The 23,343-nt window shown below is 42.7% G+C and overlaps 1 protein-coding gene across 2 annotated transcripts; it reads left to right on the plus strand.

Moving 5' to 3' along the window:
• The first annotated feature begins 865 nt into the window (after positions 1-865).
• On the plus strand, positions 866-21,437 carry LOC123811507 (hepatitis A virus cellular receptor 1 homolog). Of its 2 annotated transcripts, none has more exons than XM_045827698.1 (9): positions 866-929; positions 1,314-1,371; positions 2,608-2,946; positions 4,838-4,927; positions 11,685-11,783; positions 14,792-14,850; positions 17,610-17,721; positions 18,577-18,613; positions 20,806-21,437. In XM_045827698.1, the coding sequence occupies exons 2-9, from the start codon at positions 1,326-1,328 to the stop codon at positions 20,933-20,935; spliced, it is 912 nt and encodes a 303-aa protein (XP_045683654.1). In that variant the 5' UTR covers positions 866-929; positions 1,314-1,325; the 3' UTR covers positions 20,936-21,437. The 2 variants fall into 2 exon arrangements, with proteins under 2 accessions (XP_045683654.1, XP_045683662.1); XM_045827706.1 differs by having other exon boundaries at positions 14,795-14,850.
• Positions 21,438-23,343: the final 1,906 nt, after the last annotated feature.

The following is a 23,343-nucleotide window of genomic DNA, read 5'->3' on the forward strand; positions in this document are numbered from 1 at the left end:
AATATTTGGACTAATTTATGTATGTGTGTATGTATGTATTTAATTTGTTAATTTTGAACTACTTCCAATTTGCCTCTTTTCTTGTACGTGTTGGTGCTGTTGCTGAGAACTGTGTCTTCAATGCAGTCAATTAGCCATGAGCAAGCAACCTCCATACTACTGAAGCCCTTCGCTGACCACTCAGGCTGCCAACTCAGAAGTGAGGAGGCATGGGATTGGAAGAGCAAGTCTCGAGGGGTGGAGCATAGAGGAGAAATTGTCCCATGATGTGACTCTGTTGGTCCCAGAAGCAGGGTCCAGGCCAGAGTGGAGGTTGCTTTCCACAGACCCCTCCTCAAGACTATCCAATCATAATTGACCTTCATTCCGACATTACTCAGTACCCCTGCATTGTCTCCTGCTGTGTGCCAATTCTTGGAGCAGGCCATTGTCCTGACCTGGTCAGGTGTGTAAGGGAATTCCAACACCTGGTAGCACTCAAGACCTAGTACCTATGACTGTCCCCACCCTTTGCTCTACATAATTCTCTGGCACCTGCCAAGAGGCATGGAGATCCATTTTCATCTTACAATCACTCGAGAGGAGGCTTGTGTGTAAGTTTTTCTTACTAAACTGTTAGTTGCCAGACTGGTGTGGCCTACTCCTTTTGTCATGTATGAAGGTAGGCTTTCAGTCTTGGGCCTTTTGCTTGGGTCTGTGTGTGTGAACACTAAGTCCGGTCCAGATTCTGACATCATTCAGTAAAACGCATGAGTGCTTGCTTCTTGTAGCATGAATGGTGAGACACAGTGATTCATAGTCTTGCTTAATTCTTATTAATATGTAACGTGGCAATATAACTGAGGCTGGGGACTAACCATTGGGGCCACAGGGCAGAAAGTACCCTCAACACCCAAAGAGCCAGCTGACCATCGTCTCGGAGGCCAAGGGTAAGTGCACCACCACCATTGGAAGACTGGTCTTTGCTCTCGTGTTCTGTACGGAGCCTGCCCTTGGCTTCCTTCCTGTTTGCTCCCTAATCTCTGGTGGGAGCATCAGGAATAGGTTTGGACTTTATGTGTGGGGAAGGACTGGGAAATAAGGAACTGTTTCCGAGGACAGCTTTGCCTGTCAGAGGTGCAGAGCCCTCAGCCACCCTGAGCTGACAGAGACCTGAAGCCATTGTACGCGGTCACCAATCCCCAGCAGGGGAGGCTCCTGCGATTCACCCAGTCAGGGTGAAAGCAAAAATTGCAATCTGAGCATTAAGGACTTGTCCCCATACCATGTGGTGGGGGGGGCACACCAAACAGCCCATTTTCTCTCTCCTTTAGGCTGATACCATCATGCATTCCTGGGTAGCCTTCACAGGCCTTCTACTACTTTGGACAGGTGAGTGAGTGGGGGGGGGGGGCTGGGGTTTGGAAGCCCTGAGCGTGTGGGTGTGGTGGAGGAAGATGGATGTTCTTGGGCTCTGTTGGAAGGTAATGGGTCAACTAGTGAGCAAAGAACCAGGCTGCAATCTTCCTCCAAAGAAATTGCTGAAATGCTCTCAAGTACAAACTCCGTGGCTAAGTATAACTGCCATTTGTGTTTGAACAAAAAAGGCGGTGGGTAGATAGTTGGGTATGCTTATGTGTGTATGGGGGAAATAGTATCAGTGTTATTATGGGATGGGAGGGAATGGAGAGGAGAAATGGGGCTAGGATGGGAAAGCGACCAGTCTTTCATTGCACACTTTGTGCAGTTTGAGTCTTATGAAGACGACATGGGGTTTTAGTACCACTAGCACAGGAGAGAGTGTTTGTTCCTAACTGGCATAATCCAGCACTTGATTGAGCCTTCTCCAATTCTCTGGCTTCCCCAGGGGAGGCGGGCTGTGCTCTGGAGCTGGCTGCCATCCACTCACGAGAACAGGGGCCTACCTGGGGTTTTTAGAACAACCCTAAAGCACCTGATAAGCCTTCACTCCTCTTGGAAGTATTAGAAACCCATTTTCTAAAAATTGATTTTTGAAGAGTTTATTAGATTTCTGCTCTTAAGCCAACAATACTTTAAACAGAACATTAGCCCTGCTTATTTTTATGAGAGAGGGGTAGTGAGGTGACTTTGTTTGCGATAGACATTTTAAAAATTGCAATAAAAGCTAAAACTTCAATGGCAATCGAATTTTCAGATGTATTCAACTGAGACAGTGACTGGCTCTTGGGGACAGGAAGAGTGACATCCTTGTGTTTCCTATTTAATAAGCAGATCCTGTCAGACCCAAAATGAAACTCATGCCCTTGTGTTGCTCGAGTGTCATTAGGTTTGAACATTTTGGAAAGAAATTTGAAAACAAGATGTAAAATATTTGTGCTCTTTATTCTGGTGATTTCTCTTTTAGAAATTTATCCTATTAGGAAAGACTCCTAAGTACAGAAAAGTGTTTAAATGATGTGTTGTTTATAATCATAAAACAAAATGCTGATAAAGATGTAAACAGAAAAGTGTTTATAATAAAGTTTTCGATTAAAGATGTAAAGTCACGTGATTACCAGTGAAATAAACTACGTAAAGAGAGAAATGTGGAAATAAGTGTAAAGTTAGAATATCGAGGCCTCGTGCTCTGTGTTCTCTTTATTGCAGATGCTGTGGTTTCTCAGGCACGTGTGGATGGGGTGGCGGGTCAGTCGGTCACGCTGCCCTGCACCTACTCCACAGCTGGTGGGACCACCTCCATGTGCTGGGGCCGGGGGGCGTGTCCTCTTACTCGGTGCCCGAATGAGCTCATCTGGACGGATGGCCACCTCATCACCTTTCAGAAGAGCAGGCGTTATAACCTGAAGGGAATGATTTCTCAAGGCAACGTGTCCTTAACCATCGAGGACGCAGCCCAGTCTGACAGTGGCACGTACTGCTGCCGGGTTGAGTACTCGGGGTGGTTTAATGATTTGAAAGTCAACATATTATTGGATGTAAAGCCAGGTGAGCTTGTCTGCCTCTTCCTTTGATCACTTCCATTTGTAATATGACCTATAGTAACATAAAACTCCTGCGGAGAATTTCAAAGGGACAATTTAAATAGTATTGTATAAGATACTGTCAAGTAGATAGATACATCCCCAGCTTTAACATTTATCAGCTCAATCTTGTTGCATATACACTGTGTAAACCCATGTAATCCCACCCCCACACTCTGCACCATCTTGGATTTTTTAAGTAAATGTCACCTGCTATCACAACATTACTTGTTTAAACATTAAAATGACCTTCTTGTAATATGAAAACATCTGCATTCCCAATACACTTACCAGTTGCTTTCAAGATTTTCATGAAATCCAGGAATCTCAGAAGTTTACATCTCTTGATACGCACATGCTAATAACCTTAACATTCCCTGAGACAGGTAAGTTCTGGAGGATTTCATGGTTTCTGGTGTTCTCTCTCAAAGAATCTCCTTCAACTAGGGTATTTTTTTTCATCTTTTATATCTATTTTTATCATAGTTTTTCCTTAACTAAGTTTTTATATTAGCAGTAGAATGCAATACCTATGATCTTAATAAGCTATGTCTCTATTTACTTTTTTAATTAAAAGAAACTTTTTTGGACATCTCTTAATTTTTGGCTTTTCCTTGTTTCTCTACTGAAGGCAAGTAAGATAAGGCCAACTCAGACAAAGAAAGCAGCTGACTCTGGGAAAACTATACCTGGGAGGCAATACAAGAATGCCCCAAAGTTGAGATTTTAGGAGACTTCTTGCAGGATAAAATGGTATTTGGTGAGAAAAAGGGGACAGTTTTTTTTTCAAATTTTCAAATGTATTTATTTACAGAGAGGAAGTGGGAAAGAAAGAGAGATATCGATTTGTTTTCACACTTACTTATGCGTTCATTGGTTCAGTCCTGTATGTGCCCTGACCCAGGAACGATAGAACTCCCAACATTTGTTAATGGGAACCACGCTCTACCCAGCTGAGCAACGACACCAGGGCAACAGTACACGTTCTTGTGTCAGGCCTTTATCAGTCTGCTCTCGTGCCAGGCATTCTGCTTGCGCCTAATTCTGGTGTCGGCTCTCTTTCTGGGTGAGTGGTTTGCGACCCTAGGCCCTCTGACTCTGGGAAGAGTTGAAGTTATTTCCTGTGGTCTAGTCCACCTCTAGCCAAATATAAAAATTATCTGTGTGATCTAGAATATCTATGTTAATAGGTGATACTCCTCATTTAGTGTGCATATCCTTTGGGAGGGTACCCTCAGATCTGGCTGGACTGAATACTATGTATTTGGTGAACATTCTGGGCCTGGGCACTGCAATTTTATTATTTTTTAAAATTTTCTTTATTTTAGAGAGAGGGGAAGGAACGACGAGAGGGAGAGAAACCTCAGTTGGTTGCCTCATGCGCACCCTCAACTGAGGACCTGGCCTGCAAGCCAGGCGTGTGACCTCACTGGGAATCGAACTCGAATGGCCAACCTTTCAGTTCACAGGCTGGCGCTAAACCCACTGAGCCACACCAGCCAGGATGGGGAGCTACAATTTAAGTCTTAGTCATTCACCCCTGAAAGGGCAAAGGCAGGTCCAGGCCCTAAACGTTTTCCCCACCTCACATACGTTTATGAAGATACATAAATCAGGCAGACATGGCTGGTCTCTTCAGAGTGCTTCATTGCAAAGCCAAGATATCCTATTTGCCTCTGAACCTGTGGAAATACGTACCTTTCAATACAGCTGTTTCCCGTTTTTTGTGAGCTTGTCTTTAAGGCCTCCCGTGTCAGATTCTAGTTGGCCAATAGCAAGAATTCTGAGTTCAGGAGAGACTAGTGCCTAGTTTTATCTGCGGCTTGATTAATCCTTGCTTTTGTGTTGGTTTCTAGCTCCACCTAAGGCCACCAGTGCTCCGACATCACCTAGGGTCTCCACCTCTGCTCCCACAACTGCAGCACCCACAGTGAACCTCATGACAGGTAACCTGATGTGTTTCTGAGCCAGAGGCCTTCTAATGAGAGGATGTAGACCACCCAGGCCATGTGTTAGAGGGACAATCTCTGATAAGATCTGCCCTGGATTAAATACATGGCCTCGCAGTATTCGTCATCCACATTCTTTAATGCATGAACCTTTTGTACCTATAAATATTTTTAGAGTGAAGGGACCCATGGTTTTTTTTTAAAATCATGTTCTCATAGGTGTTCATTATCAGCCAACTTACCCCAGACCATGGATCTTGAACATCTAACGAGGGTGTCTTGGATTCAGCCCCAATGAGCACAGGTTTACGAGGAAATTCTAGGGATGCCATAGAAGGAGGGTCAGGTTATTTGTTGGTTTCAGTTCTCACAAGCAGCTCTCTGAGTGGAGATCCTTTGGTCCACTCTGAAGTCAGACCCTCCACTCGAGGATAAGCTTTCAGTGAAGATAATATTTGCCCTGTCCCCTATGTTAGGAACCATGCTAAGTCCTTTACAAGTATTATGTCAAAAATTCTTGTGAGAACCCTGTACATTTTTAGTGTGATTCAACCCTATTTTATGAGTGAGTGTACTGACAAGTAGATACATCACTAACAGTAAAAATTGTCAGTTCAATCTTGTTGTATATACATTGATGTGACCTTATTATATCATGAAAACTCCCAATAACTGTTCCCCAGTTGCTGTTAAGATTTTCATGAAATCCAAAAATCTTTCATGGTGATATGGACATACCAATAGTCTTATCATTTGATAAAAACCTTACATTCTCAGAGATATTCTGGTTTCTGCTCATCTTAGTCTTAGTGAATATCCATCCACTAAGGTCTTATGTTGACCATAGGACCCACTACCTGTGTCCTTAATAACGTATGTCTCCATTTCTTTCTTAATTAGGAGAGACTTTATTTTGTGATCTCCCAGCTTTTGGAATTGGCTTGTCTCTCTTATGAAGGCAAACACGATGCGCTCCATTTAGATGAAGAAAACAGCTGACTCTGGGACGCTCTTCTGGAAGCTAATGAGATCATAGTGAGCCACAGAGAGATGTGAGGGTTAGCATGTGGAGAAGAAATTATGATTATAGCTTCTTTGGAGTTGTGAAATTATTTTTATCTGGCTGATTTTTTTTTAATTTAAAGATTATTTATTTATTTATTTATTTTAGAGAGGAAAGGGGGAGAGAGAGAGAGAGAGAAAGAGAGAGATAGAGAGAGAAAAACATCAATGTGCGGTTGCTGGGGGCCATGGCGTGCAACCTAGGCATGTGCCCTGACTGGGAATCGAACCTGCGATGCTTGGTTCACAGTCCCCGCTCAATCCACTGAGCTACGCCAGCCAGGACTCTGGCTGAATTTTTTAAAAATGTTATAGAAAGGAGTCAGTAGGAGATTTGTATAGTGACTCCCATTTATTTAGTAAGCAGGTAATTACAAGGCCAGTGCTCTCTTTAGAGGGTAGTGGGTAGTGGGTCCATAATGGAGCCAAAGTCATTCTCTGCCTTTAATAACCAATTCTTGCTTATGTTTGTTTGTTTGTTTGTTTTATGGGCTTAGTCCATTCTTTAACCTGCTGTTAGAGCTCTTTCTCATCAGCATCTTCCTTATTGTGGTTACTTTCTGAGTAAACTATTTACCTCTGAAGAAAACAAGTTCACTAAACAACCTGATTAGGTTTTCTCTTCTTCATTGTTTCCTACGCTCCTTTGATCAGAAATTTTGTGTGCTTGCTTTTCCTCTCTAGATTAGATTTTTAAAATGTAGAGAGGGAATTGGAATGCACTCCTCTTAAAGGCCTCTGACTATACCTTAGATCAAAGTCAGCAAACTATAGCCCCAGGGACAGATAAGACTGGAAAACTGGCTCTTCACCAGTTCTATAAATAAATTTTATTGGAAAAGCCACACGCAATCATTATACTATCTCGTCTGTGGATACATTCACCCTGAGACTGGAGCAACTGCCACTGAGCCCAGAGAGCCCTGTAGCCTAAATAATTTACTTTCAGGCCTTTTGCAGAAAGATTGCTAACCTCTGCTTTAGACTAATGCTTTGCATGTAATGAATACTCAAAATATTTGTTCAAAGGCTTTTTCCCCCTAAGGCAAATATTGTCTCTATTCTACATTGAATGGAATGTCTTCACAAAGAAGAGCTTCTCAACCAATTGTCTCCTATCCAAGGGTGTTCATTGTTTAATCAGACCTTCATTGATCTGCTTTTGTGCCAGGTGCTGTGTTAGGGCTTAATTCTAACTTCAGCCCTCTCTCTCTTTGGGCAGTTCTGGGACCTTGTGTATGTGCTTTGAAATCCTACACCACCTCTGACTGCAGAGTCAAAGTCATTACCTGTGGTCTAGTCCACCTTCTACCCAAATGTATGTTGCATAGATTCTCCCTACAATCTAGCATACGCGAATGGGTGTGAGTTCATCCTCATTTAAGGTGCTGGTTTTTTGGGAGGGTAACCTCAGAACTGATTGATCTGAATACTATTTATTTTGTAAACATTCTGGGCCTGAGAACTACTGTTTAAGTCTTTGTCATTCACCACTGAGAAGACAAAGACAGGTCCAGGTTCTAGGCATTTTCCCTCCTTCACAGATGTTTATAAAGATACATAAATATTACAGTCATGGCTATTCTTCCTTTCTTATATTTAATTAATTAATTAATTGAATTTTTTTGAGGTGACATTGATTAATAAAATTATATAGATTTCAGGTACTCAATCTGTGATATATCATCTGTATATTGTATTATGTGTTCACCACCCCAAGTATGGATACTCTTTGCAAAGTGCTTCAGTGCAAATCCAGGGTAACCTTTTCACCACTGTACCTTCTGGAATTTATACCTTTCAATGCAGGTATTCCTTTTTTAAAAAAAGTGGTTTTATTTTCATTGTTGTTCAAGCACAGTTTTCTGTCTTTTACCCCTATCCCAGCCCACCCCCCCAGCCTTTCCCACCTCCCTCCTGATTCCATCCCCCCCACTTGTTATTGTCCATGTGCCCTTTATACTTGTTCCTGCAAACCCTCCCTTTTCCCCCTGAAATTCCCTCCACTCTTCCCTCTGGTTACTGTTAGCTCATTCTCAATTTCAGTGTCTTTAGTTATATTTTGCTTGTTTGTTTGTTTTGTTGATTAGACTCCTGTTAAAGGTGAGATAATATGGTATTTGTCTTTCACTGCCTGGCTTATTTTGCTTAGCATTATGCTTTCCAGTTCCATCCATGCTGTTGCAAAGGGTAGGAGCTCCTTTCTTTCTGCTGCATAGAATTCTGTTGTATTCCAATGTTCATAGCAGCACAATTTGCAATAGCCAAGTGCTGGAAGCAACATAGGTGCCTATCAGTAAATGAATGGATCAAAAAACTATGGTACATTTACAGGTATTCCTTTTTACCAGACTTTTTCCAGCCTTCCCATTTCATACTAGAATTGATTAATGACAAGAATGCTGAGTTGAGAGGAGACTAGTGTTGGTCTCTCATTGGTTGAGTTGAAGTATAGGCCCAGCCCAAAGTTCTCATTTCCTGCTGCTTTTAATCCTTGCTTTATGTTGGTTTCTAGCTCCACCGAAGGTCACCAGTGTTCCAGCCTCACCTAGGGTCTCTGTCTCTGCTCCAGCGATGCCATCATCCACACTGAATCTCAAGACAGGCAAACTGATGTGTTTCTGAGGCCAGAGGCTTTCTAATGAGAGGGTGCAGTAGACCATCCCAGGGATTGTGTTAATGCAGAAGTACAGTCTAGTGTAAGGCTTCTGCTCCAGTTCCAAACATGGCTTTCCAGGGTCTGTGAACGCCTGTGTGTATTATATGCACCTTTCATACTTATAAGTATTTTCAGGATCAAGGGACCCGTGTTTTTTTTTTTAATCAGATTCTCAAAGGAATTCATTGTTAGCCAACAAACTACAGACAACTAATCTTTTACATCTAATGAGGATAATGTGGATTTGACTTCATTGAGCGAAGGTTTATAAGGATAATATAGGGATGTCAGAGAACAAGGGTCAGGTTAATGAGATTCTGTCCTCACATGTAGCTCTGAGTGAGGCTTCAGTTGGCTTTGAAGACAGACACTCAACTCAAGGATAAGACTTCGGTGAAGTTAACATTTACTCACCTCCTATGTCACAACAATCATGCTGAATTTCCCACAGTTATCATATCACTTGATTCTTAGGACAACGCTGTGTAATGGTGGTGCAGTTCAAACCTATTTTATATTTGTGGGAACCTAGGCAAAGTGTCTATATTGTTGAAAGGCATATGGATAGAAAGTGGTTGAGCCAGGATTCGATCTCCATTAATTTGAATTTGGGGCCATAGTTATAACTCCTGGATCATGCCTTCCATCATGAGCACTGCCTGAAGTTACGTTAGGATGAATTTGTCCTGATCTGACATCCACACTGACATCCTGGTTTTTACATCATTTAGTGCCTTGCACAGTTTTGCTTCTAGTATTCTTTATTTTAATATGTAGCATAAAGATGAGGGGAATGCTGTTTACACTAATGACAAAGTAAATGTTGGGTTTAAGGTCCCAGGACTTAGAATGAGAATATATGATTCCTTTTTCAATTCAGGCTACATGCTTCACACTTCAAATTTCTGATAGTCAAGAGTTCAGGTGAAAAACAAATGGGGAATAATTTCACATGTGGGTGAGGAAATAAGTGGCTTCCTAAGGACCAGTTTAGGTTCAAACCTTCTATTGTAGGATTAAAAAAGATAACTTTTAGCCCTGGCTGGTGTGGCTCAGTGGTTTGAGTGCTGGCCTGCAAACCAATAGATCACTGATTCAATTCCCAGTCAGGGCACATGACTGCTTTGTAGACCAGGTCCCCAGGTGGGGGCATATGAGAGGCAATTGACTGATATATCTCCCTCACATCAATGTTTCTCTTTTTGCCTCCCTTCCCACCTCTCTAAAAATAAATAAATAAAATCTTTTTTAAGAACCCTAATTTTAGTAAAGAGTCTCAAAGCTTTCATAACTCTTTGACAACTTAAAGTGGTCTGGATTATGAGGAATAAGAGATGTCACAACCTCTTAGGGAGAAATTTCTAATGGGACAATTGATTTTCCTTGATTCCCACTGAACCAGTGTATGTTTACTAGAAAGGACCTGAAGCATTGGGCTATGAGCTAAGTATGGAAGAGAGGGCTTCAGGGTAAAACTGGGATTTAGAGCCATAAAAATTTGTAAGAAAAACAGCTTTGTCCCAAGTAGCTGAATATACTAAAGAATCTGTTGACTTTCTCAATATTGATTTGGCTTCTTTGTACTTAGTTTGACTTAGCATGTGCCTACAAAAGTGTGAGGATTAGTGGACAAGGTTTAGTGAACATACGTGAGTTTTTGACTTCATGTGAAGCAGACAGACAGAAGAAAAAAAAATACGTGTGACCTCCTGGGGAATAGTAATTGTATTGTTAACTGAATTGAGCCTTATCCTTATCCTGAGAGTTTCATAATGAGTTGGAGTTCAGAGGTGAGCTTTACAGTACAGGAAGGAGGCAAACACTGGAGCTAATTCAATGCGGAGACATTTTCCTTTACGCCCATCCCCTGCCTGTGCTCAGTGCCTCTACACATGCTGGTCTCCTGAGATACTCAGGGGATGGTGGGGTACAAGGTTAGAAGGGCAGGTGAGAAAGAAAGAGGCCCACAAAGAACCAAACTGGGGATGAAGTTAAGGTCCAGAGGTCTTGTGCACAGACCTAAGGTGGGTAGACTCTGATCATCTGACTTTCTTGTGCTGTCCTGTTCTTTGTCCTGAAGAGAGCCACATCCTGATGTCGGGTTCAGTATTGGAGGAAAACATGAAATGGGTTCAGAACATAAGGAAGGGTGATGTTGAAACATGAAGATGATGATGGCAAAGGGGAAAAAGAGAGACCAGTGAGAGGCAGTAGGAAAGGCCAGGTATGAGAATCCTTGCCTGGCCAGCACCTCTCATTTGCTCTGGAATCTGTGGTGCTCTCAGGGGCAGGAACACAAGGGCCTGATAAAGAGGCAAGTGATGCACAGCTGAGTGTTGGAGAATCTAGGGGAGCATTTTGGTGGGAGATGGAAGATGAGTCAGAGAACAGGAAATTAGTCTTATAAAAGTAGTGACTGGAATGCCACTGAAGAAGGAACTGGGACCAAGGTCCTTATTTGGAATCAACTTTGCTTTGAGGGTTGTCAATGATTATCAGGTTGAGACTTTGGGCAGTACAGTCAACTTGAGGAGACTTCCAGAAACTAGGTGCTGTGAGTGTGTGTCCTGAGCTGGTCCTTATGTGCATCTCCCTGGAAAGAGGTGTGGTTGGGTAAGTGGGAACTTCAGTAAGGTCAGAAAACCCAGATGGGGCTTTGTGTGAAGAGGGGAGGACAGATCAGTGCAAACTGCCAGGCCCTGTTCCATGCAGGTGGAATGTCATTTGTGTGAATAAAGCTGAACTGGGTCTCCTGCATGAGATGCGCGGTTGTGGGCATTATGCACTCGGGGGATCCTGGAGGTATGGAGAGTGTGAATAGTTTCTGTCTATGGCTAACAATCTAGAGCACAGTCAATATCAGATTTATTACTACTAATAAAAAATGGAGATGGCAGTACAGTGCCTCAATGTTATCTTTGAATAAGTTTTTAAGAAAGAGTCGAAGGTACTTCCTGATTTTCGTTTTGTTGGAGGTGGTTGGGAATTATTCTCCACAAATAGAACAGAGCCCTTTCATCCTTTCTGTTTCAGAAACCATGTCATCTTCGCTAATGCAGACAACAGGCACCCAGCCTATCACAACACAGGAAGCAAATAGGACCAGCTCACCATCGAACCCTTGCACAACAGGTGACCTCATTTTCTTTCCTGAAGACCGAGAGCATTCAAATTTGACGATCACTGGCGTGTTGTGAAGAGCACAAGCTCTGACACAATTGCCGACACTGGCCCCTCCAATCAGCTATGGGACTTGAACAAATGTCTCACCCTTTCTGAACCTGTTTTCTTCATTTGCATAATGAACAGAACATCACTGACCATATAGAGCCCTTGTGAGGATTAAATGAGAAGGACAGCTTGGGGCATAGTTAAAATAGCCACTGTGATTATTACTTTGATGTCCAGGCACACAAACCTGACTAGCATAGGGAACTTGCATGATTTGGGAACATGTACATGCATCTCTCTATTTTTCTAAATCACATGAACTGGTCTTGAGTACATCCACATGTATTTATTACTGGGTTTGCTACCTTGGGCCAGAGTTGTAAAATAGTGAACTCCAGACCAAACTGTCCACCTGTGGTGACCTTTTGCCTGAGCTCCAGAGCCTCAGTACATGTAGGAGGCAGTCCTACTGCCTCGTGAGGCCTGCGGGTGGACCTAGAGAAATCCTTGAGAGGGTTCGAGGCCACCAGCACTGGCACCAAAGAGAGAGGCCTGCCCCACAGAGAATCTGCTATTGCCTTTCCAAAGGCCTCCCCCAGTCTCCCCTTTCTGGGCTGGTCCCATGTACTCTCTCCTCTTCTGCAGTGGAAGACTGACCTGTCTTTCCCAGAGTGGAGAAAGGTGATCCTGAAGCTGGTCATCTTCCCCAGCTAACTCTGTGACCCAGAGTGGTGAGCGTGGGGAGTGCCATGTGCTGAAGCCCTTGGGAATGCAGAGCTGGCCGTGTGCCCTGTGCTTGTGCTGTATCCAAACAGGGGCCAACCTTGCAAACTCCTCCTGTGCATGACTCACTGCACTCAGGAGCTGCCAATCTGTAGGGCCCCCTATGGCCCACCTCTTGCCAATCATTCCTGGAAGATGGTTCATTGAAAATGGGCCTGCAGTGAGAGTCACAGAGGGACCCATTCCATTGGAATGAGAGGATGGTGACATTTGTTTTTTAAATGCAGAACCCTCATATGGGAAGTGTTTCCAGACACATAAGCACAGTGGGAGTAGATAAGAACACAAGGGCACAGCAGTAGGGGCGGCTGCACCCGCACTCTCAGGGGTGTGAGGGGAAGAAGGCAGCAGTGGGGAAGGATTCTGTAAATGTCGTGTCACCCTAACCTGGGGAAGGTGGATCTTCCCATGGTGGAACAGACGTTGGCGCAGCTGTGTCTCCATCTTGGCGGGTGTCTGAGGCTCCAGAGCCAACCCCTCACTGTGCCCAAGTCAAGCTTCCGGGGGCTGCAGCTTCAGAGAAGCACAGTGTGTTAGGTCTGGAAGGGATTTGGGTTGTCATAAGGCCCACCACCCACCTTGGCCAGTTGTCTGTGCCAGGACACTTCATACTTTCTCATTTAATTTTTTCATTGTAGGCCTTAGTAGTTGCTGTTGTCAGACTGGGGAGGCCCTGGGGCTGTGTTTTGGAGTCAGCTCCCAATTCCACTGGGGGGTCTAGCTGTGTGCCCGAGGGCAAGTGGTTGCGCCCCTCACTGGAGGCTTATGCCGACCGAAGGCTAGAGGTTTGGAAATTCATGGCATCGTGTGCCCGCCCACTGTTCCTTTCTTTATGAGCACATAATACTAGTAACAGCTGATGGTTATCTGATATGACATTATTTACTTTACATATATCATCTAATTTCACAACTTTATGAGATGAGTGATAGTAATGTTGCAGTTGTAGTTCAAGGTTACCCTAGCTAGAAATATATATGCATATATATATAATGTATATGTATATATGTATGTATATATACATATTTGTGTGTGTATATATATACGCATGCACAAATATATGTATGCAATGGACTGTGGTCAAGGTTACACTCCTAAGGGACATTTTCAGATTAGAACTCAATATCCTGTGACTGAAGTCCTGCTATTTTTACTGCATCATCCAGTTCTGTGTGTGAAGGACTTACTTAAGGTCAAACACAGCCTAGACTATAGACATTGCCTAATCCTAGATATTGCCTTAGGTTGAAGTAGTCTCAGAATGAGTAAAACGTAAACACAGAAATTACTACCGAGTTCCTATAGCTTTGGCAGTAGTTAGGGAGTTTCAAAGAACCTAAGTGTGTGTGGCAGTCATGATTGGACTCTTTTGTCATTAATAGAGTAGGAAACTTGCCTAACTATTCCAGGTCTGATTTTTCGTCTATAAAATGGGATTAAAAAATTTTACAGATGTGAAGTGCATTGTACATCATCGATTCTCAGTTAAAAGAGAATTCTATATTTGACCTATAATTATCTAGGGAAGCCAGCCATATGTTCTCTATTGCAAACTGGATATTTCAAAGCACTATTATAATTTGAACACTGAAAACTTTAAAGGCATGGGAAGAAATATTTCATGTAATGGAAACAAAGAAAATAAGCAGGAGTAGCAATACTTATACCAGACAAAATAGACATTGGTGTATAATGTAGGAGTTACATGCAACCTGCTTTACATATCTTAGTACATTTCCCTTGTAGTGTGAGTGTAAAATCAATGTAATGTCTGTCGTGAATAGCGTAGTCTGATGTTCAGATGTGCACGTGGCTTCTGGGCACTCATTGACAGGTTCTTAGCTGGCATAAAAATATTGCCTACTTATGTACAAGTGGCATTCTTAACCTGGTTCCCAGAATGGCTTCTGTATTCCTAAAATTGTAGGTAAAACTTTGTATGTGATGCATTTTTTCCATAACAAAGAGAAAAAAGGGGTCCATTTTCACAGGGTCCATGACAAAAATGTTAAGAAACATAACCTTACAGGATAAATTTATAAACACTAGTAACTTGGTATAATTCCTGCAATGCCTGTTGCATTTGGGCCTATTATTTGTTATCAGAAAGCAATGTGAATATATTTGGTGTTTGTATCAAAAACTCAGTATTTTTTCTCACTCTAAATAATTGCCTCTTTGTCCAGCAGGCGGGAACAGCACGGTGATGCGGCCTTCAGAGGGGGGTTGGCCAGACGGTGGAAACGTAAGCAGATCCCCTGTGTTGTTCACCTTCCCTTGTGTGTCTCTGGAAGCACGTTGTAAGGCTCGCCCCCAGGCTGATTCTTTCTAGTGAAGAGACAAAGAAGAAAACAATTTGTTTCTTAAATAGGGATGCTTCAATTAACTTGTAAAGTTCATATGTTAGAGATGCCCGGTAAGTGATATTTTACTCACATAAACACATGCACAACCCTCACAGATGACAGAGTTTCTCCTGGCCAAAAATTAGACAAAGAATAATGAACTAACTTCAGGAGAGTGAGTAACACAGCCCGCTCAGGAAGACTCCAGGTACCCTTAGGGGAGTAACGAGCTTGGAGTCTCCGCGGTGGTGTGGAGGCCGCCCCAACCCAAGTTCTGTGTAAGGAAAGGGCGCTGCATCAACATAGGCTCCCTAGTGTCCTTTCCAACCCCGTCCTCTTCCTGTGCAGAAAATCTGAGGGCGCTGCAGAGTTTCTCTACATCGGAACCTCCCCATGGGATGGCTTACTAAGGTTTCAATGTCTTCAGCAACTTGGTGATGTGAAAGATTTTCTTGCACTGTCGGGCTGGAGAACGATGCTAGGGTCAGTGCTGTCATGATGCTCATGCGAGTTTCCTCTTTGCAGATAAGTGAGGCCAAGTTATTCACAAGACACTTTTCTTTTGGCTCCCGGGTAGAACGCACTTTCCCTTTGTGTGTTCAAACAACTCTTAGAAGCAGCTGACAAAAGAGTTTGAGAACAACCCCGGGCCAAGTGGTGAGAAATGACAACCTGGCTGTAGTAAAGGACATTCAAGCTCAGGCAAAGGGGGATTATTTAGTGTAGGGTCAAGTGACTTGATGTTGTCTACCTCAGTGACAATGAGAACACTGCGTAGGAGTTACACTAAGGATCTGAACAACTTCTGTGCACAGACACAGATTGATCTGCTGGACATGGGCTGAATTCGTGCAGACTCTACCTCCTAAATATCAGAACTATCACTATGGAAATGATTATTACATTGCTACATGGCCAGACTTACGTTGAATTAAAAAAAAAAAACAACCAATATTCTAACTGGTGAGATTGTTCTTGACCTCAGTTGCCCGCAGGACAGGTATGTTTAGCGAAAAGTAGAAACAACTTAGAAGCACGTTTGTGAAAGGCTCTGAGCACTGCCAGTGGCCCCGACTCTCCTGACTTTGTGTTCTCTCAGAGGCCTGGCGTTCTGCGCTCGGCTTCATTAACAGAGGCCCGCAAACACCCTGGGGCTCAGTGCTGTGTTTGGGAATTATCTTTCCCAGGCCTTTTGAGCGGTAGTATTCCAACGAAGTGCTAAACAGTATTGAGTATATAATAAAAAGTGGTAACAATGGTTGTTTCTGGATGTTACGATTATGGTTGATTTTAGTTTTCCTCCCTTCATGCTTAGCTGCACATTGTAAAAAGAACATGCACTTTTTATGTAATATAGTAGTTTTGACATGGAATGCAAAGTCTCCTTTGGCAGCCCCTCGTACTGTCTACCACTTTAGCCCCCACAGGTCAGGTGATCCCAACATAGGCTTCCTTCTCAGACAGTGGCCATTTCCCCTTTAAACATGGATGGCTCAACTGCTCAGTTACCCTCCTCACATTCCTCTCAGTGCTTTCCAGGAAGTACCTAAATGTACCTTTCTCAAGGAGCATATTTATTAATTTTCATTTAATTTTTATTGATTTTAAAAAGAGAGAAGAAGGAGGGGAGACAGAGAGAAACATTAGTTTGTTATTCCACTAATTTATATGCACTCATTGTTGCTTCTGGCGTTGTGCCCTGACTGGAGATTGAACCCCTAACCTTGGCATAAGCAGATGGTGCTCTAACTAACAGAGCTACCAGGCCAGGGCCAAGGACATTACTTAATCTGTAGTTGACAGACACAGAAACCGAGGTTCAGAGAAGGTGAATAACTTGTTGAGGGTCACACAGCAACTAAAAGAGACAGGATTCTGATTCCAGAGATTGAACTTCCATGCAGCAAGAGGCTTGATGCTTCTCTCTGATCTTCCATTTCCTTTCTGTTAAAACATCTAACTTGTGGGATCTTTTCAGGATTGGAGCTAATCTATATAAAGGGGCCTGGCACAATGCCTGGCATATTTTGGGCTTATTCTAGAAGGGTGATCCTTATGAACGGCACCAGGAGACTTAAACAAAACTCTGCACTTCTGCCCAATTGCACAGCATGTTAAGTTAATTTTATCAGAGCCATGTCTGTGAGCAGCTGCTTTTGAGCCCATTTCCATAGACATCAATAGAACCTTGAATTATAGTTAAAAAAATAAGGACTGTATTAATGACCGAGTTCAATGTTTGAGCACATTCAGATGACATCATATAGAATCACCAAGTCAAGTTGCATATGAAAAAAATTGTTCTTTCTTTTTTAATATAATAAGAGTATGTAGCTTACTAATTTTTAAAAATAATATGGGTGATTTATATATACCCTTTGAAGTATACAGTTTGAGCTTTAACAAATATGTGCACCTGCATAAATGCTACTTCAAGCATGATATGAAAGATTTCCACATCTCCAAGTACATGTTAACTTTCAAATTGTCTTAGAATTTCCCCCTGGTTACAACCTCAGATCACTTAGTCTTACCCCTCATGATCTAGAAGTAGGCAAGGGCCAATAAAGATAAATGTGTCTGAGTACATTATTTTAGGACCTGTTTTCTCCCTATAATTCTAACAAGATGCTTTTTCAATCTGCTGATCTTTCTTTAGCCGGTGAACTTGAAAGAAAAGCCGTGGATGAACACCAATAAGGCTCTCTACATTGGACTTGCCGCTACCGCGCTGATATTGCTCAGTGTTTTGACGACTGTGATTACCAAAAGTACGTAAGTCATCCCAGGGTTGTGTCGAAGGGAACAGAGCGACGGTCCTAGAGCCAAAGGGCCTGGTTTCAAGCAGCTCCACACACCACGTTACTCTGATTTCACATAACTTCCCCATTTCATAACCTTGTTCTTTTTTTCTCTTAAAAATATTGGCCTATAAAGAGAAAAATGAAATTTAATTTCTCTACAGAGAAATTAAATATTAAGATGTAAGAGTTTGCTGGGTAGAGTTGGGATTTGGAAGGCAACAAACCTTATTATGTAAGATTTGTTTACTCTTTCTCCTGTCCTTCCCTCAAGACCCAATTTATGTTCCATGAAGGATAACATTGTGGAGAGTCTTACAACACTCACTTAACCGAGGAGGCCGATGAGACAGTGGAAGGGAAACAGATCTCAGTAGCTATCCAGCTCTGTGTGTGTGTGTGTGTGTGTGTGTGTGTGTCTGTGTGTGTGTGTGAGACTGGCCTTCGTGAAGAACCACACATTCCATTTTTCACAAATGAAGTATAATTATTATAATTGCATTAAAATAAGTTGGGGCACATGTGTGAATACACTAAACCAACAATGAACCTGAGACAGTTTGCATGAAGGGGCTCGTTTGGGTCCTACGTATTCGAAAGGAGTTACCTGAAGTTATCAGGGAGAACTTTAGTCTGTTTTTTTGTTTCGATTTCTTCCTTTCAAAAAACATTCTTCTAAATTTAATTTTTTTTTTTGGCCTCTGGCTTTGTACATATTTTGTCTAGTTAAAGTAATAGCAGAAATAATATACACATTCGGGAAAAGATCTCATGAAGCTCTTGGCTGACATGTTTAATTTTCTCTTCAACTGCTCCCCAATTTAGGACATTTATGTGTGAAACGAAAGGTGTTGAATATAAGGTAAGCTCTAAAGGTTTGTGTTGCTGCCTTTTGATGGCTCCTACCCTAATGAAAATAAAGAAAAATTTCTGTCTGCCCTCTCCTCCCCCTGTACTCTCCATTCTGCACCCCAGATGCTGAAAACTCTAGTGTAGTGAGGGTCTGCATTGCTGTCCACAGTGTCCAGTGATAGTTTGAGCTTTCCGTATTCCCCTGGCATTGTGCCAGGAACCGCTCCAGAAACAGCGCCCCGTCCTCACCTCGAGGAGTAACGGAACTAAGTCACAAGTTGTGTCTGATGAAATTACACTGGAATGAGTTGTTTGGTTTGTCCGTGATTTCACTCAGTCCTTTGTTTACTGAAAGCCTATTATAGTCCACAGAGATGAACAAAACAGACACAACACAAAAGCAAATGAACAGGGTCCTGTTAGTGCTTCCAGGCAAATACCATGGGGACCGTAGACCCGGGTAGGGGGCTGTGTGAGCGAGCCCCGATGGACCAGGTGGCCGCTTGCAGAGACCTGGAGGGAGACGACGCCAGGCTGAAGCAGGGCACAAGCTCTGAGGTGGGGTGGGGGCCTCCTGGGCTCTGCAGACCCCCGCCCTGAGTTCCATCCAAAGCCTGCTTTGCTCCTTCACGTTGGTTGTCTGGCCTCATAGACATTTGATTTACAATTTGTGTAAATGTATCCTACTGCTCACTTAAAGCTTAAATCCCCTTTACTTTCCTTCACGCCCTGGGTTCTTCTGAGCAAACACCTGATTGGTGTGAAACCACTACCTGCTACCAGTTCCAGGTAGCCTGCTTCATTCAGTGGGTTTGGGCTTTAAGCAAGGTCTTTCTATGGCTCAGAAGCCATCCTGTCAGGCTGCCATGCCTTACTGGTGGGTGTCAGTCTTTCCTATGTCTTCATCACATGAGCCAAGCCACCGAGTCTGCCTTGGGCGTCACCCACCACCCTGCAAGTGCTCCGCGGGTGTGGGCTTCAGTTGTCGCCGTCATTCCTGCCTGTCACCGCACCTGTGACACAAGCACTGCTGTTCTCGCTCCTCACATCAGAGAACGGGCTTCGAAATATTGAGTGACGTCCAAGTTCACAACGCACAGCAGATAAAAGACTCAATATTAGGTCTTTCAGAGTTCAAAACCCATGCTAATGGAAGCTTTGACCTCCTGCTTCCATCCATAAAAGGGGAAAAACACTTCTTACAGCCAGAAGCATGGACCATAGCGTCCCTTTAGTTGGTGTCTGCCCTTTCAATGTCAATGTTTTCTTTATGTTCATGTCTTATCACTTAATTATAAACAAAAACATGTTGTAGACAATTATTTAAAATATACAAAAGGACAAAAAAGAAACAATAACAACAAGAACCCCAAAAGAGGTATTTCCTCGGGATGTGCTTCTTGGCAGCTGCATGACTCATTTCCTGCCATCGACACCTAAACGGTCTCGCACTTGTGTGCCTGGTTCAGTTACAGATCTGAGTTGTGTGAAGACGCAGTACATGTCATATCATTTCTGGAGAGGCTCAGGGGTTAAACATCGTCACTATGTACAAATTATAAAACAGCAGCTATATGAAAATGCTACACATAAAGTTTTTGCGCACTTGACATGTGAGGGTAGGTATCATAAAAGTCATCTAACTCTTGGTTTTCAAACACTGAGCGTAAAGACGCAGGAAGATCTGTGGCACCGTCATCCAGCACACACTTGTGTAAAACAACACTTTTAAATACTAGATCCGATACACCCTGAATTCTGTATTCCCTGTTTTATCTTAAATACAGAATGCAGACCACACCATTGGCTTAATAACGCTTTCTGATAGGTCACGATCCACGCTGGAAAAACAGCAGCCAAACAGTTCCTCAGCCAACTCGGAGAACATGCACCTTGATCTAGTACTTCAATTTGATATCATGTATCTGTCTTAGATTTTCAGTTTTCAGACTCTGTTCCCTGAGCCCCTTGAAGGAGACTAGTCTGACTTATTTATTACTGCTTAGGTTTTCTACCTGCTTATTAAACAGACTTCCCTGCAACTGAACACTAACAGCTCTGGAGGGTTCTACTCATTCCACAGGTTATGGGAGTGGGGCTCTGGGAGGTGCAAATGCTCAGTCTGCCCTGATCGTAAAGGAACCCGCTGCGTATACTTTAGAAGGGACCTGCTTTTCTCTTACCACGTGATTCTTTTTGTAGCAAGCCTTCACCTATAGAGCTCCTGACCGGAACTCCGCCAAATACCGGAACTCCACCAAAAGACACAGCAGTGCACTACCGAGCAGAAGAGAGCGTCCACTTTGAGAACAAACTTTACAGTGGGAATTAAGACCCAGAGACCGTCAAAGGCTTTATGCTCTTGACTACAGAAGACAGCGACCAGATCTCACCATGTCAGAGTCCTTTAAAGCACCACAATGACTTTTCTGTCAATCTCCCACCATATTCCAACCTGTCAGTGATGTTGGTTTGAGTGTCTTTAACTCTTCTGTGTGTAGTCGACCTTAGCGGTGATCGGTCTTAATTTTTTATGTGAAACTGGCTCAGTCTTTCTGATCATAGCCGAGCTCTCTCCCAGGTATGAAATGAACACTTCAGACCTCATGAATCCTGTGTCCTGCAAGAATTCTCACTGGAGAGACAGAGAACTGCCTCCTTGGTCATATAGGACTTGGTACTTAAATGACTTCACTTGGAAGCATTCAATGATTATCTCTTGTTTTTTATCTTGTTAACTCCACATGTCGCATTTCTTAAGTCACCCAAGGGTTTCAAATCATGGAAGTTCATAGGTTTTTATTTCCTTCATTATGAAATAAAGTCAGTGTGATTTCGCCATTCACTTTTTTTTCTCTGAAAATAGACAGTTTTAAGTGCTTTTTGCCTTGGGCCAGCATGGGGTTTCTAGTAGTTAGAAGCGAGGGTGGTGAGTGGACCAAGCAGATCAGGGGAAGAAGATCAGTTGCCACCTGATTTAACACACACACCCTATTCCTATTACACCTGGGCCGTAGCTCCCGGCACTTATGTAGACCACTGTCAGGGAATCTGAACTAATTTTTAGGGTGATGCAGGGTAGAGATTTAAAAAATAAAAGGCAGAAAGTAGGGATCGACTAAAGAAGACCTTTACCCACTTGCAGCCTTAGAATAGTATAATAGCGTTGTTTGAGAGTATTACTAGTTTTAACTGGGATTCTAAATTGTCCCCAACCACTTTAATTATTAAAATTATTGTGGTTTTAATTTGCATCTCTCTGATGGCTAGTGATGCTGAGCATCCTTTCATAAAATTATTATAGAAGAATGAAGTTTTATTGTATATCAAATCAATTTCAATGCTCTTTCTTTTTCACAACTGAATTAAATTTCCGAGTTTGCCAGGACAGTTAAATAAGAAGCAAAAAATAAGAATCTTTTTTGCCAGCAGAGACATTTTTACATTAATAGTTCACATGGCTGGGTATTAATTCCAATTTGAGTTAATCCTGAAATCTCACTTGAGATTCAGAGTGGTCCAGGAGGGCAGGGTGCTTATATTTGAAGGCAACATTTTTGACACAATTCTGCAGAATTCTAGAAAATTAATAGCAAGTATCCGTGAGTAAAGGTTATATGGGTAAATAAGATTGTTAAACATTGTCTATCAGAATTCCCAAATTGGGCCAGCCTAATCTGGTCTAAAAAAGTTTGTTCAAATTACAGTGTTTTTCTTTTAAATTCAAGACAACATGCATGAACATGGAGATTTCAGTTTAAAGCCCGGACCTGTAGCTTCTCTGGAAAGACCTGTGGCATTGGGTGGCATTCCTACGCCGTCAGCACCTTGTAGGTGGCATCCCATCCTCTCACCCCTAGTCCTTGCCTTACCTGCAGGTCACGCTTGTTACCTGCTTTGTGACTTGTGGGGCTTCGGATTCTGATGCAGTTCCATTCTCCGTCACCTTCATGATGGCGCATCGAAGGCTCTGGAGTTCTGTCAAGCTTTGTTTATTCCAGCATTTCCAGTACTTGCTTGGAGGTCATGAGCACAGTGTTAGCTGCTGGCCTGCCCACTAGCACCTGTGAAACCATATTGGGGGGTGGGGATAGCAAGTGATACCCAGGGTTAGAACTAAGACTTAAGTTCCAGCCTAACTCTTACCGGTGACACTGGATGACACTGGGCCAAGTTGCTCTTTATGCCTTCATTTTTACATCTGTTAGAGATCATTATTCCCATACCTGGGTCAGAGCACAGTAGCAATTAAGAGAAGTCTGAAAAGTGAACACCATTGCAGAAATGCAAGAGTTTTTATTTTGTTCAAGTTTTTAGTAATAGCTGACCTAGCACTAGTGCCTAATAAATAATTTCTACAATATTGCATTTGTGAGTCCCTTGCTATATAGGACCTTCTTATTTATTTAAATCTTTAACTGAGGATATGTTTATTGGTTTTAGAGAGAAAGGAAGGGGGAGAGAGAAACATCAGTTGGTAGCTTGCCATGTGCACGCCTGCAGGGGATCAAATCCGTAACCTAGGCATGTGCCCTGACTGGGGACTGAACCTGCAACTTTTCAGTATACAGGACAATGCTCTGAACAGCCGAGCCACTGGGCTAAAGCAGTGTCTTCTTATTTTTAAAAATAATTTTATTTTTTGGAAAAGTAGATATTAGGTAATTAGGCTATCATTTTATACCATAGAAAATAATTGTCCATATTGAGAAGAAGAACTGGTTCGATGGAAGGAAGGGA

Source organism: Phyllostomus hastatus, unplaced genomic scaffold (assembly GCF_019186645.2).
Source record: "Phyllostomus hastatus isolate PE091 unplaced genomic scaffold, TTU_PhHast_1.1 phas_contig_150, whole genome shotgun sequence".
Lineage (NCBI taxonomy): Eukaryota > Metazoa > Chordata > Mammalia > Chiroptera > Phyllostomidae > Phyllostomus > Phyllostomus hastatus.

What these genes read in the sequence shown, in the direction of transcription:
- LOC123811507 (XM_045827698.1), top strand. Translation starts at nt 1,326, where the DNA reads ATGCATTCCTGGGTAGCCTTCACAGGCCTTCTACTACTTTGGACAG. An exon ending in ATTATTGGATGTAAAGCCAG is followed by an intron (nt 2,947 to 4,837) that starts GTGAGCTTGTCT and finishes GTTGGTTTCTAG; the next exon opens with CTCCACCTAAGGCCACCAGT. An exon ending in ATCGAACCCTTGCACAACAG is followed by an intron (nt 11,784 to 14,791) that starts GTGACCTCATTT and finishes CTCTTTGTCCAG; the next exon opens with CAGGCGGGAACAGCACGGTG.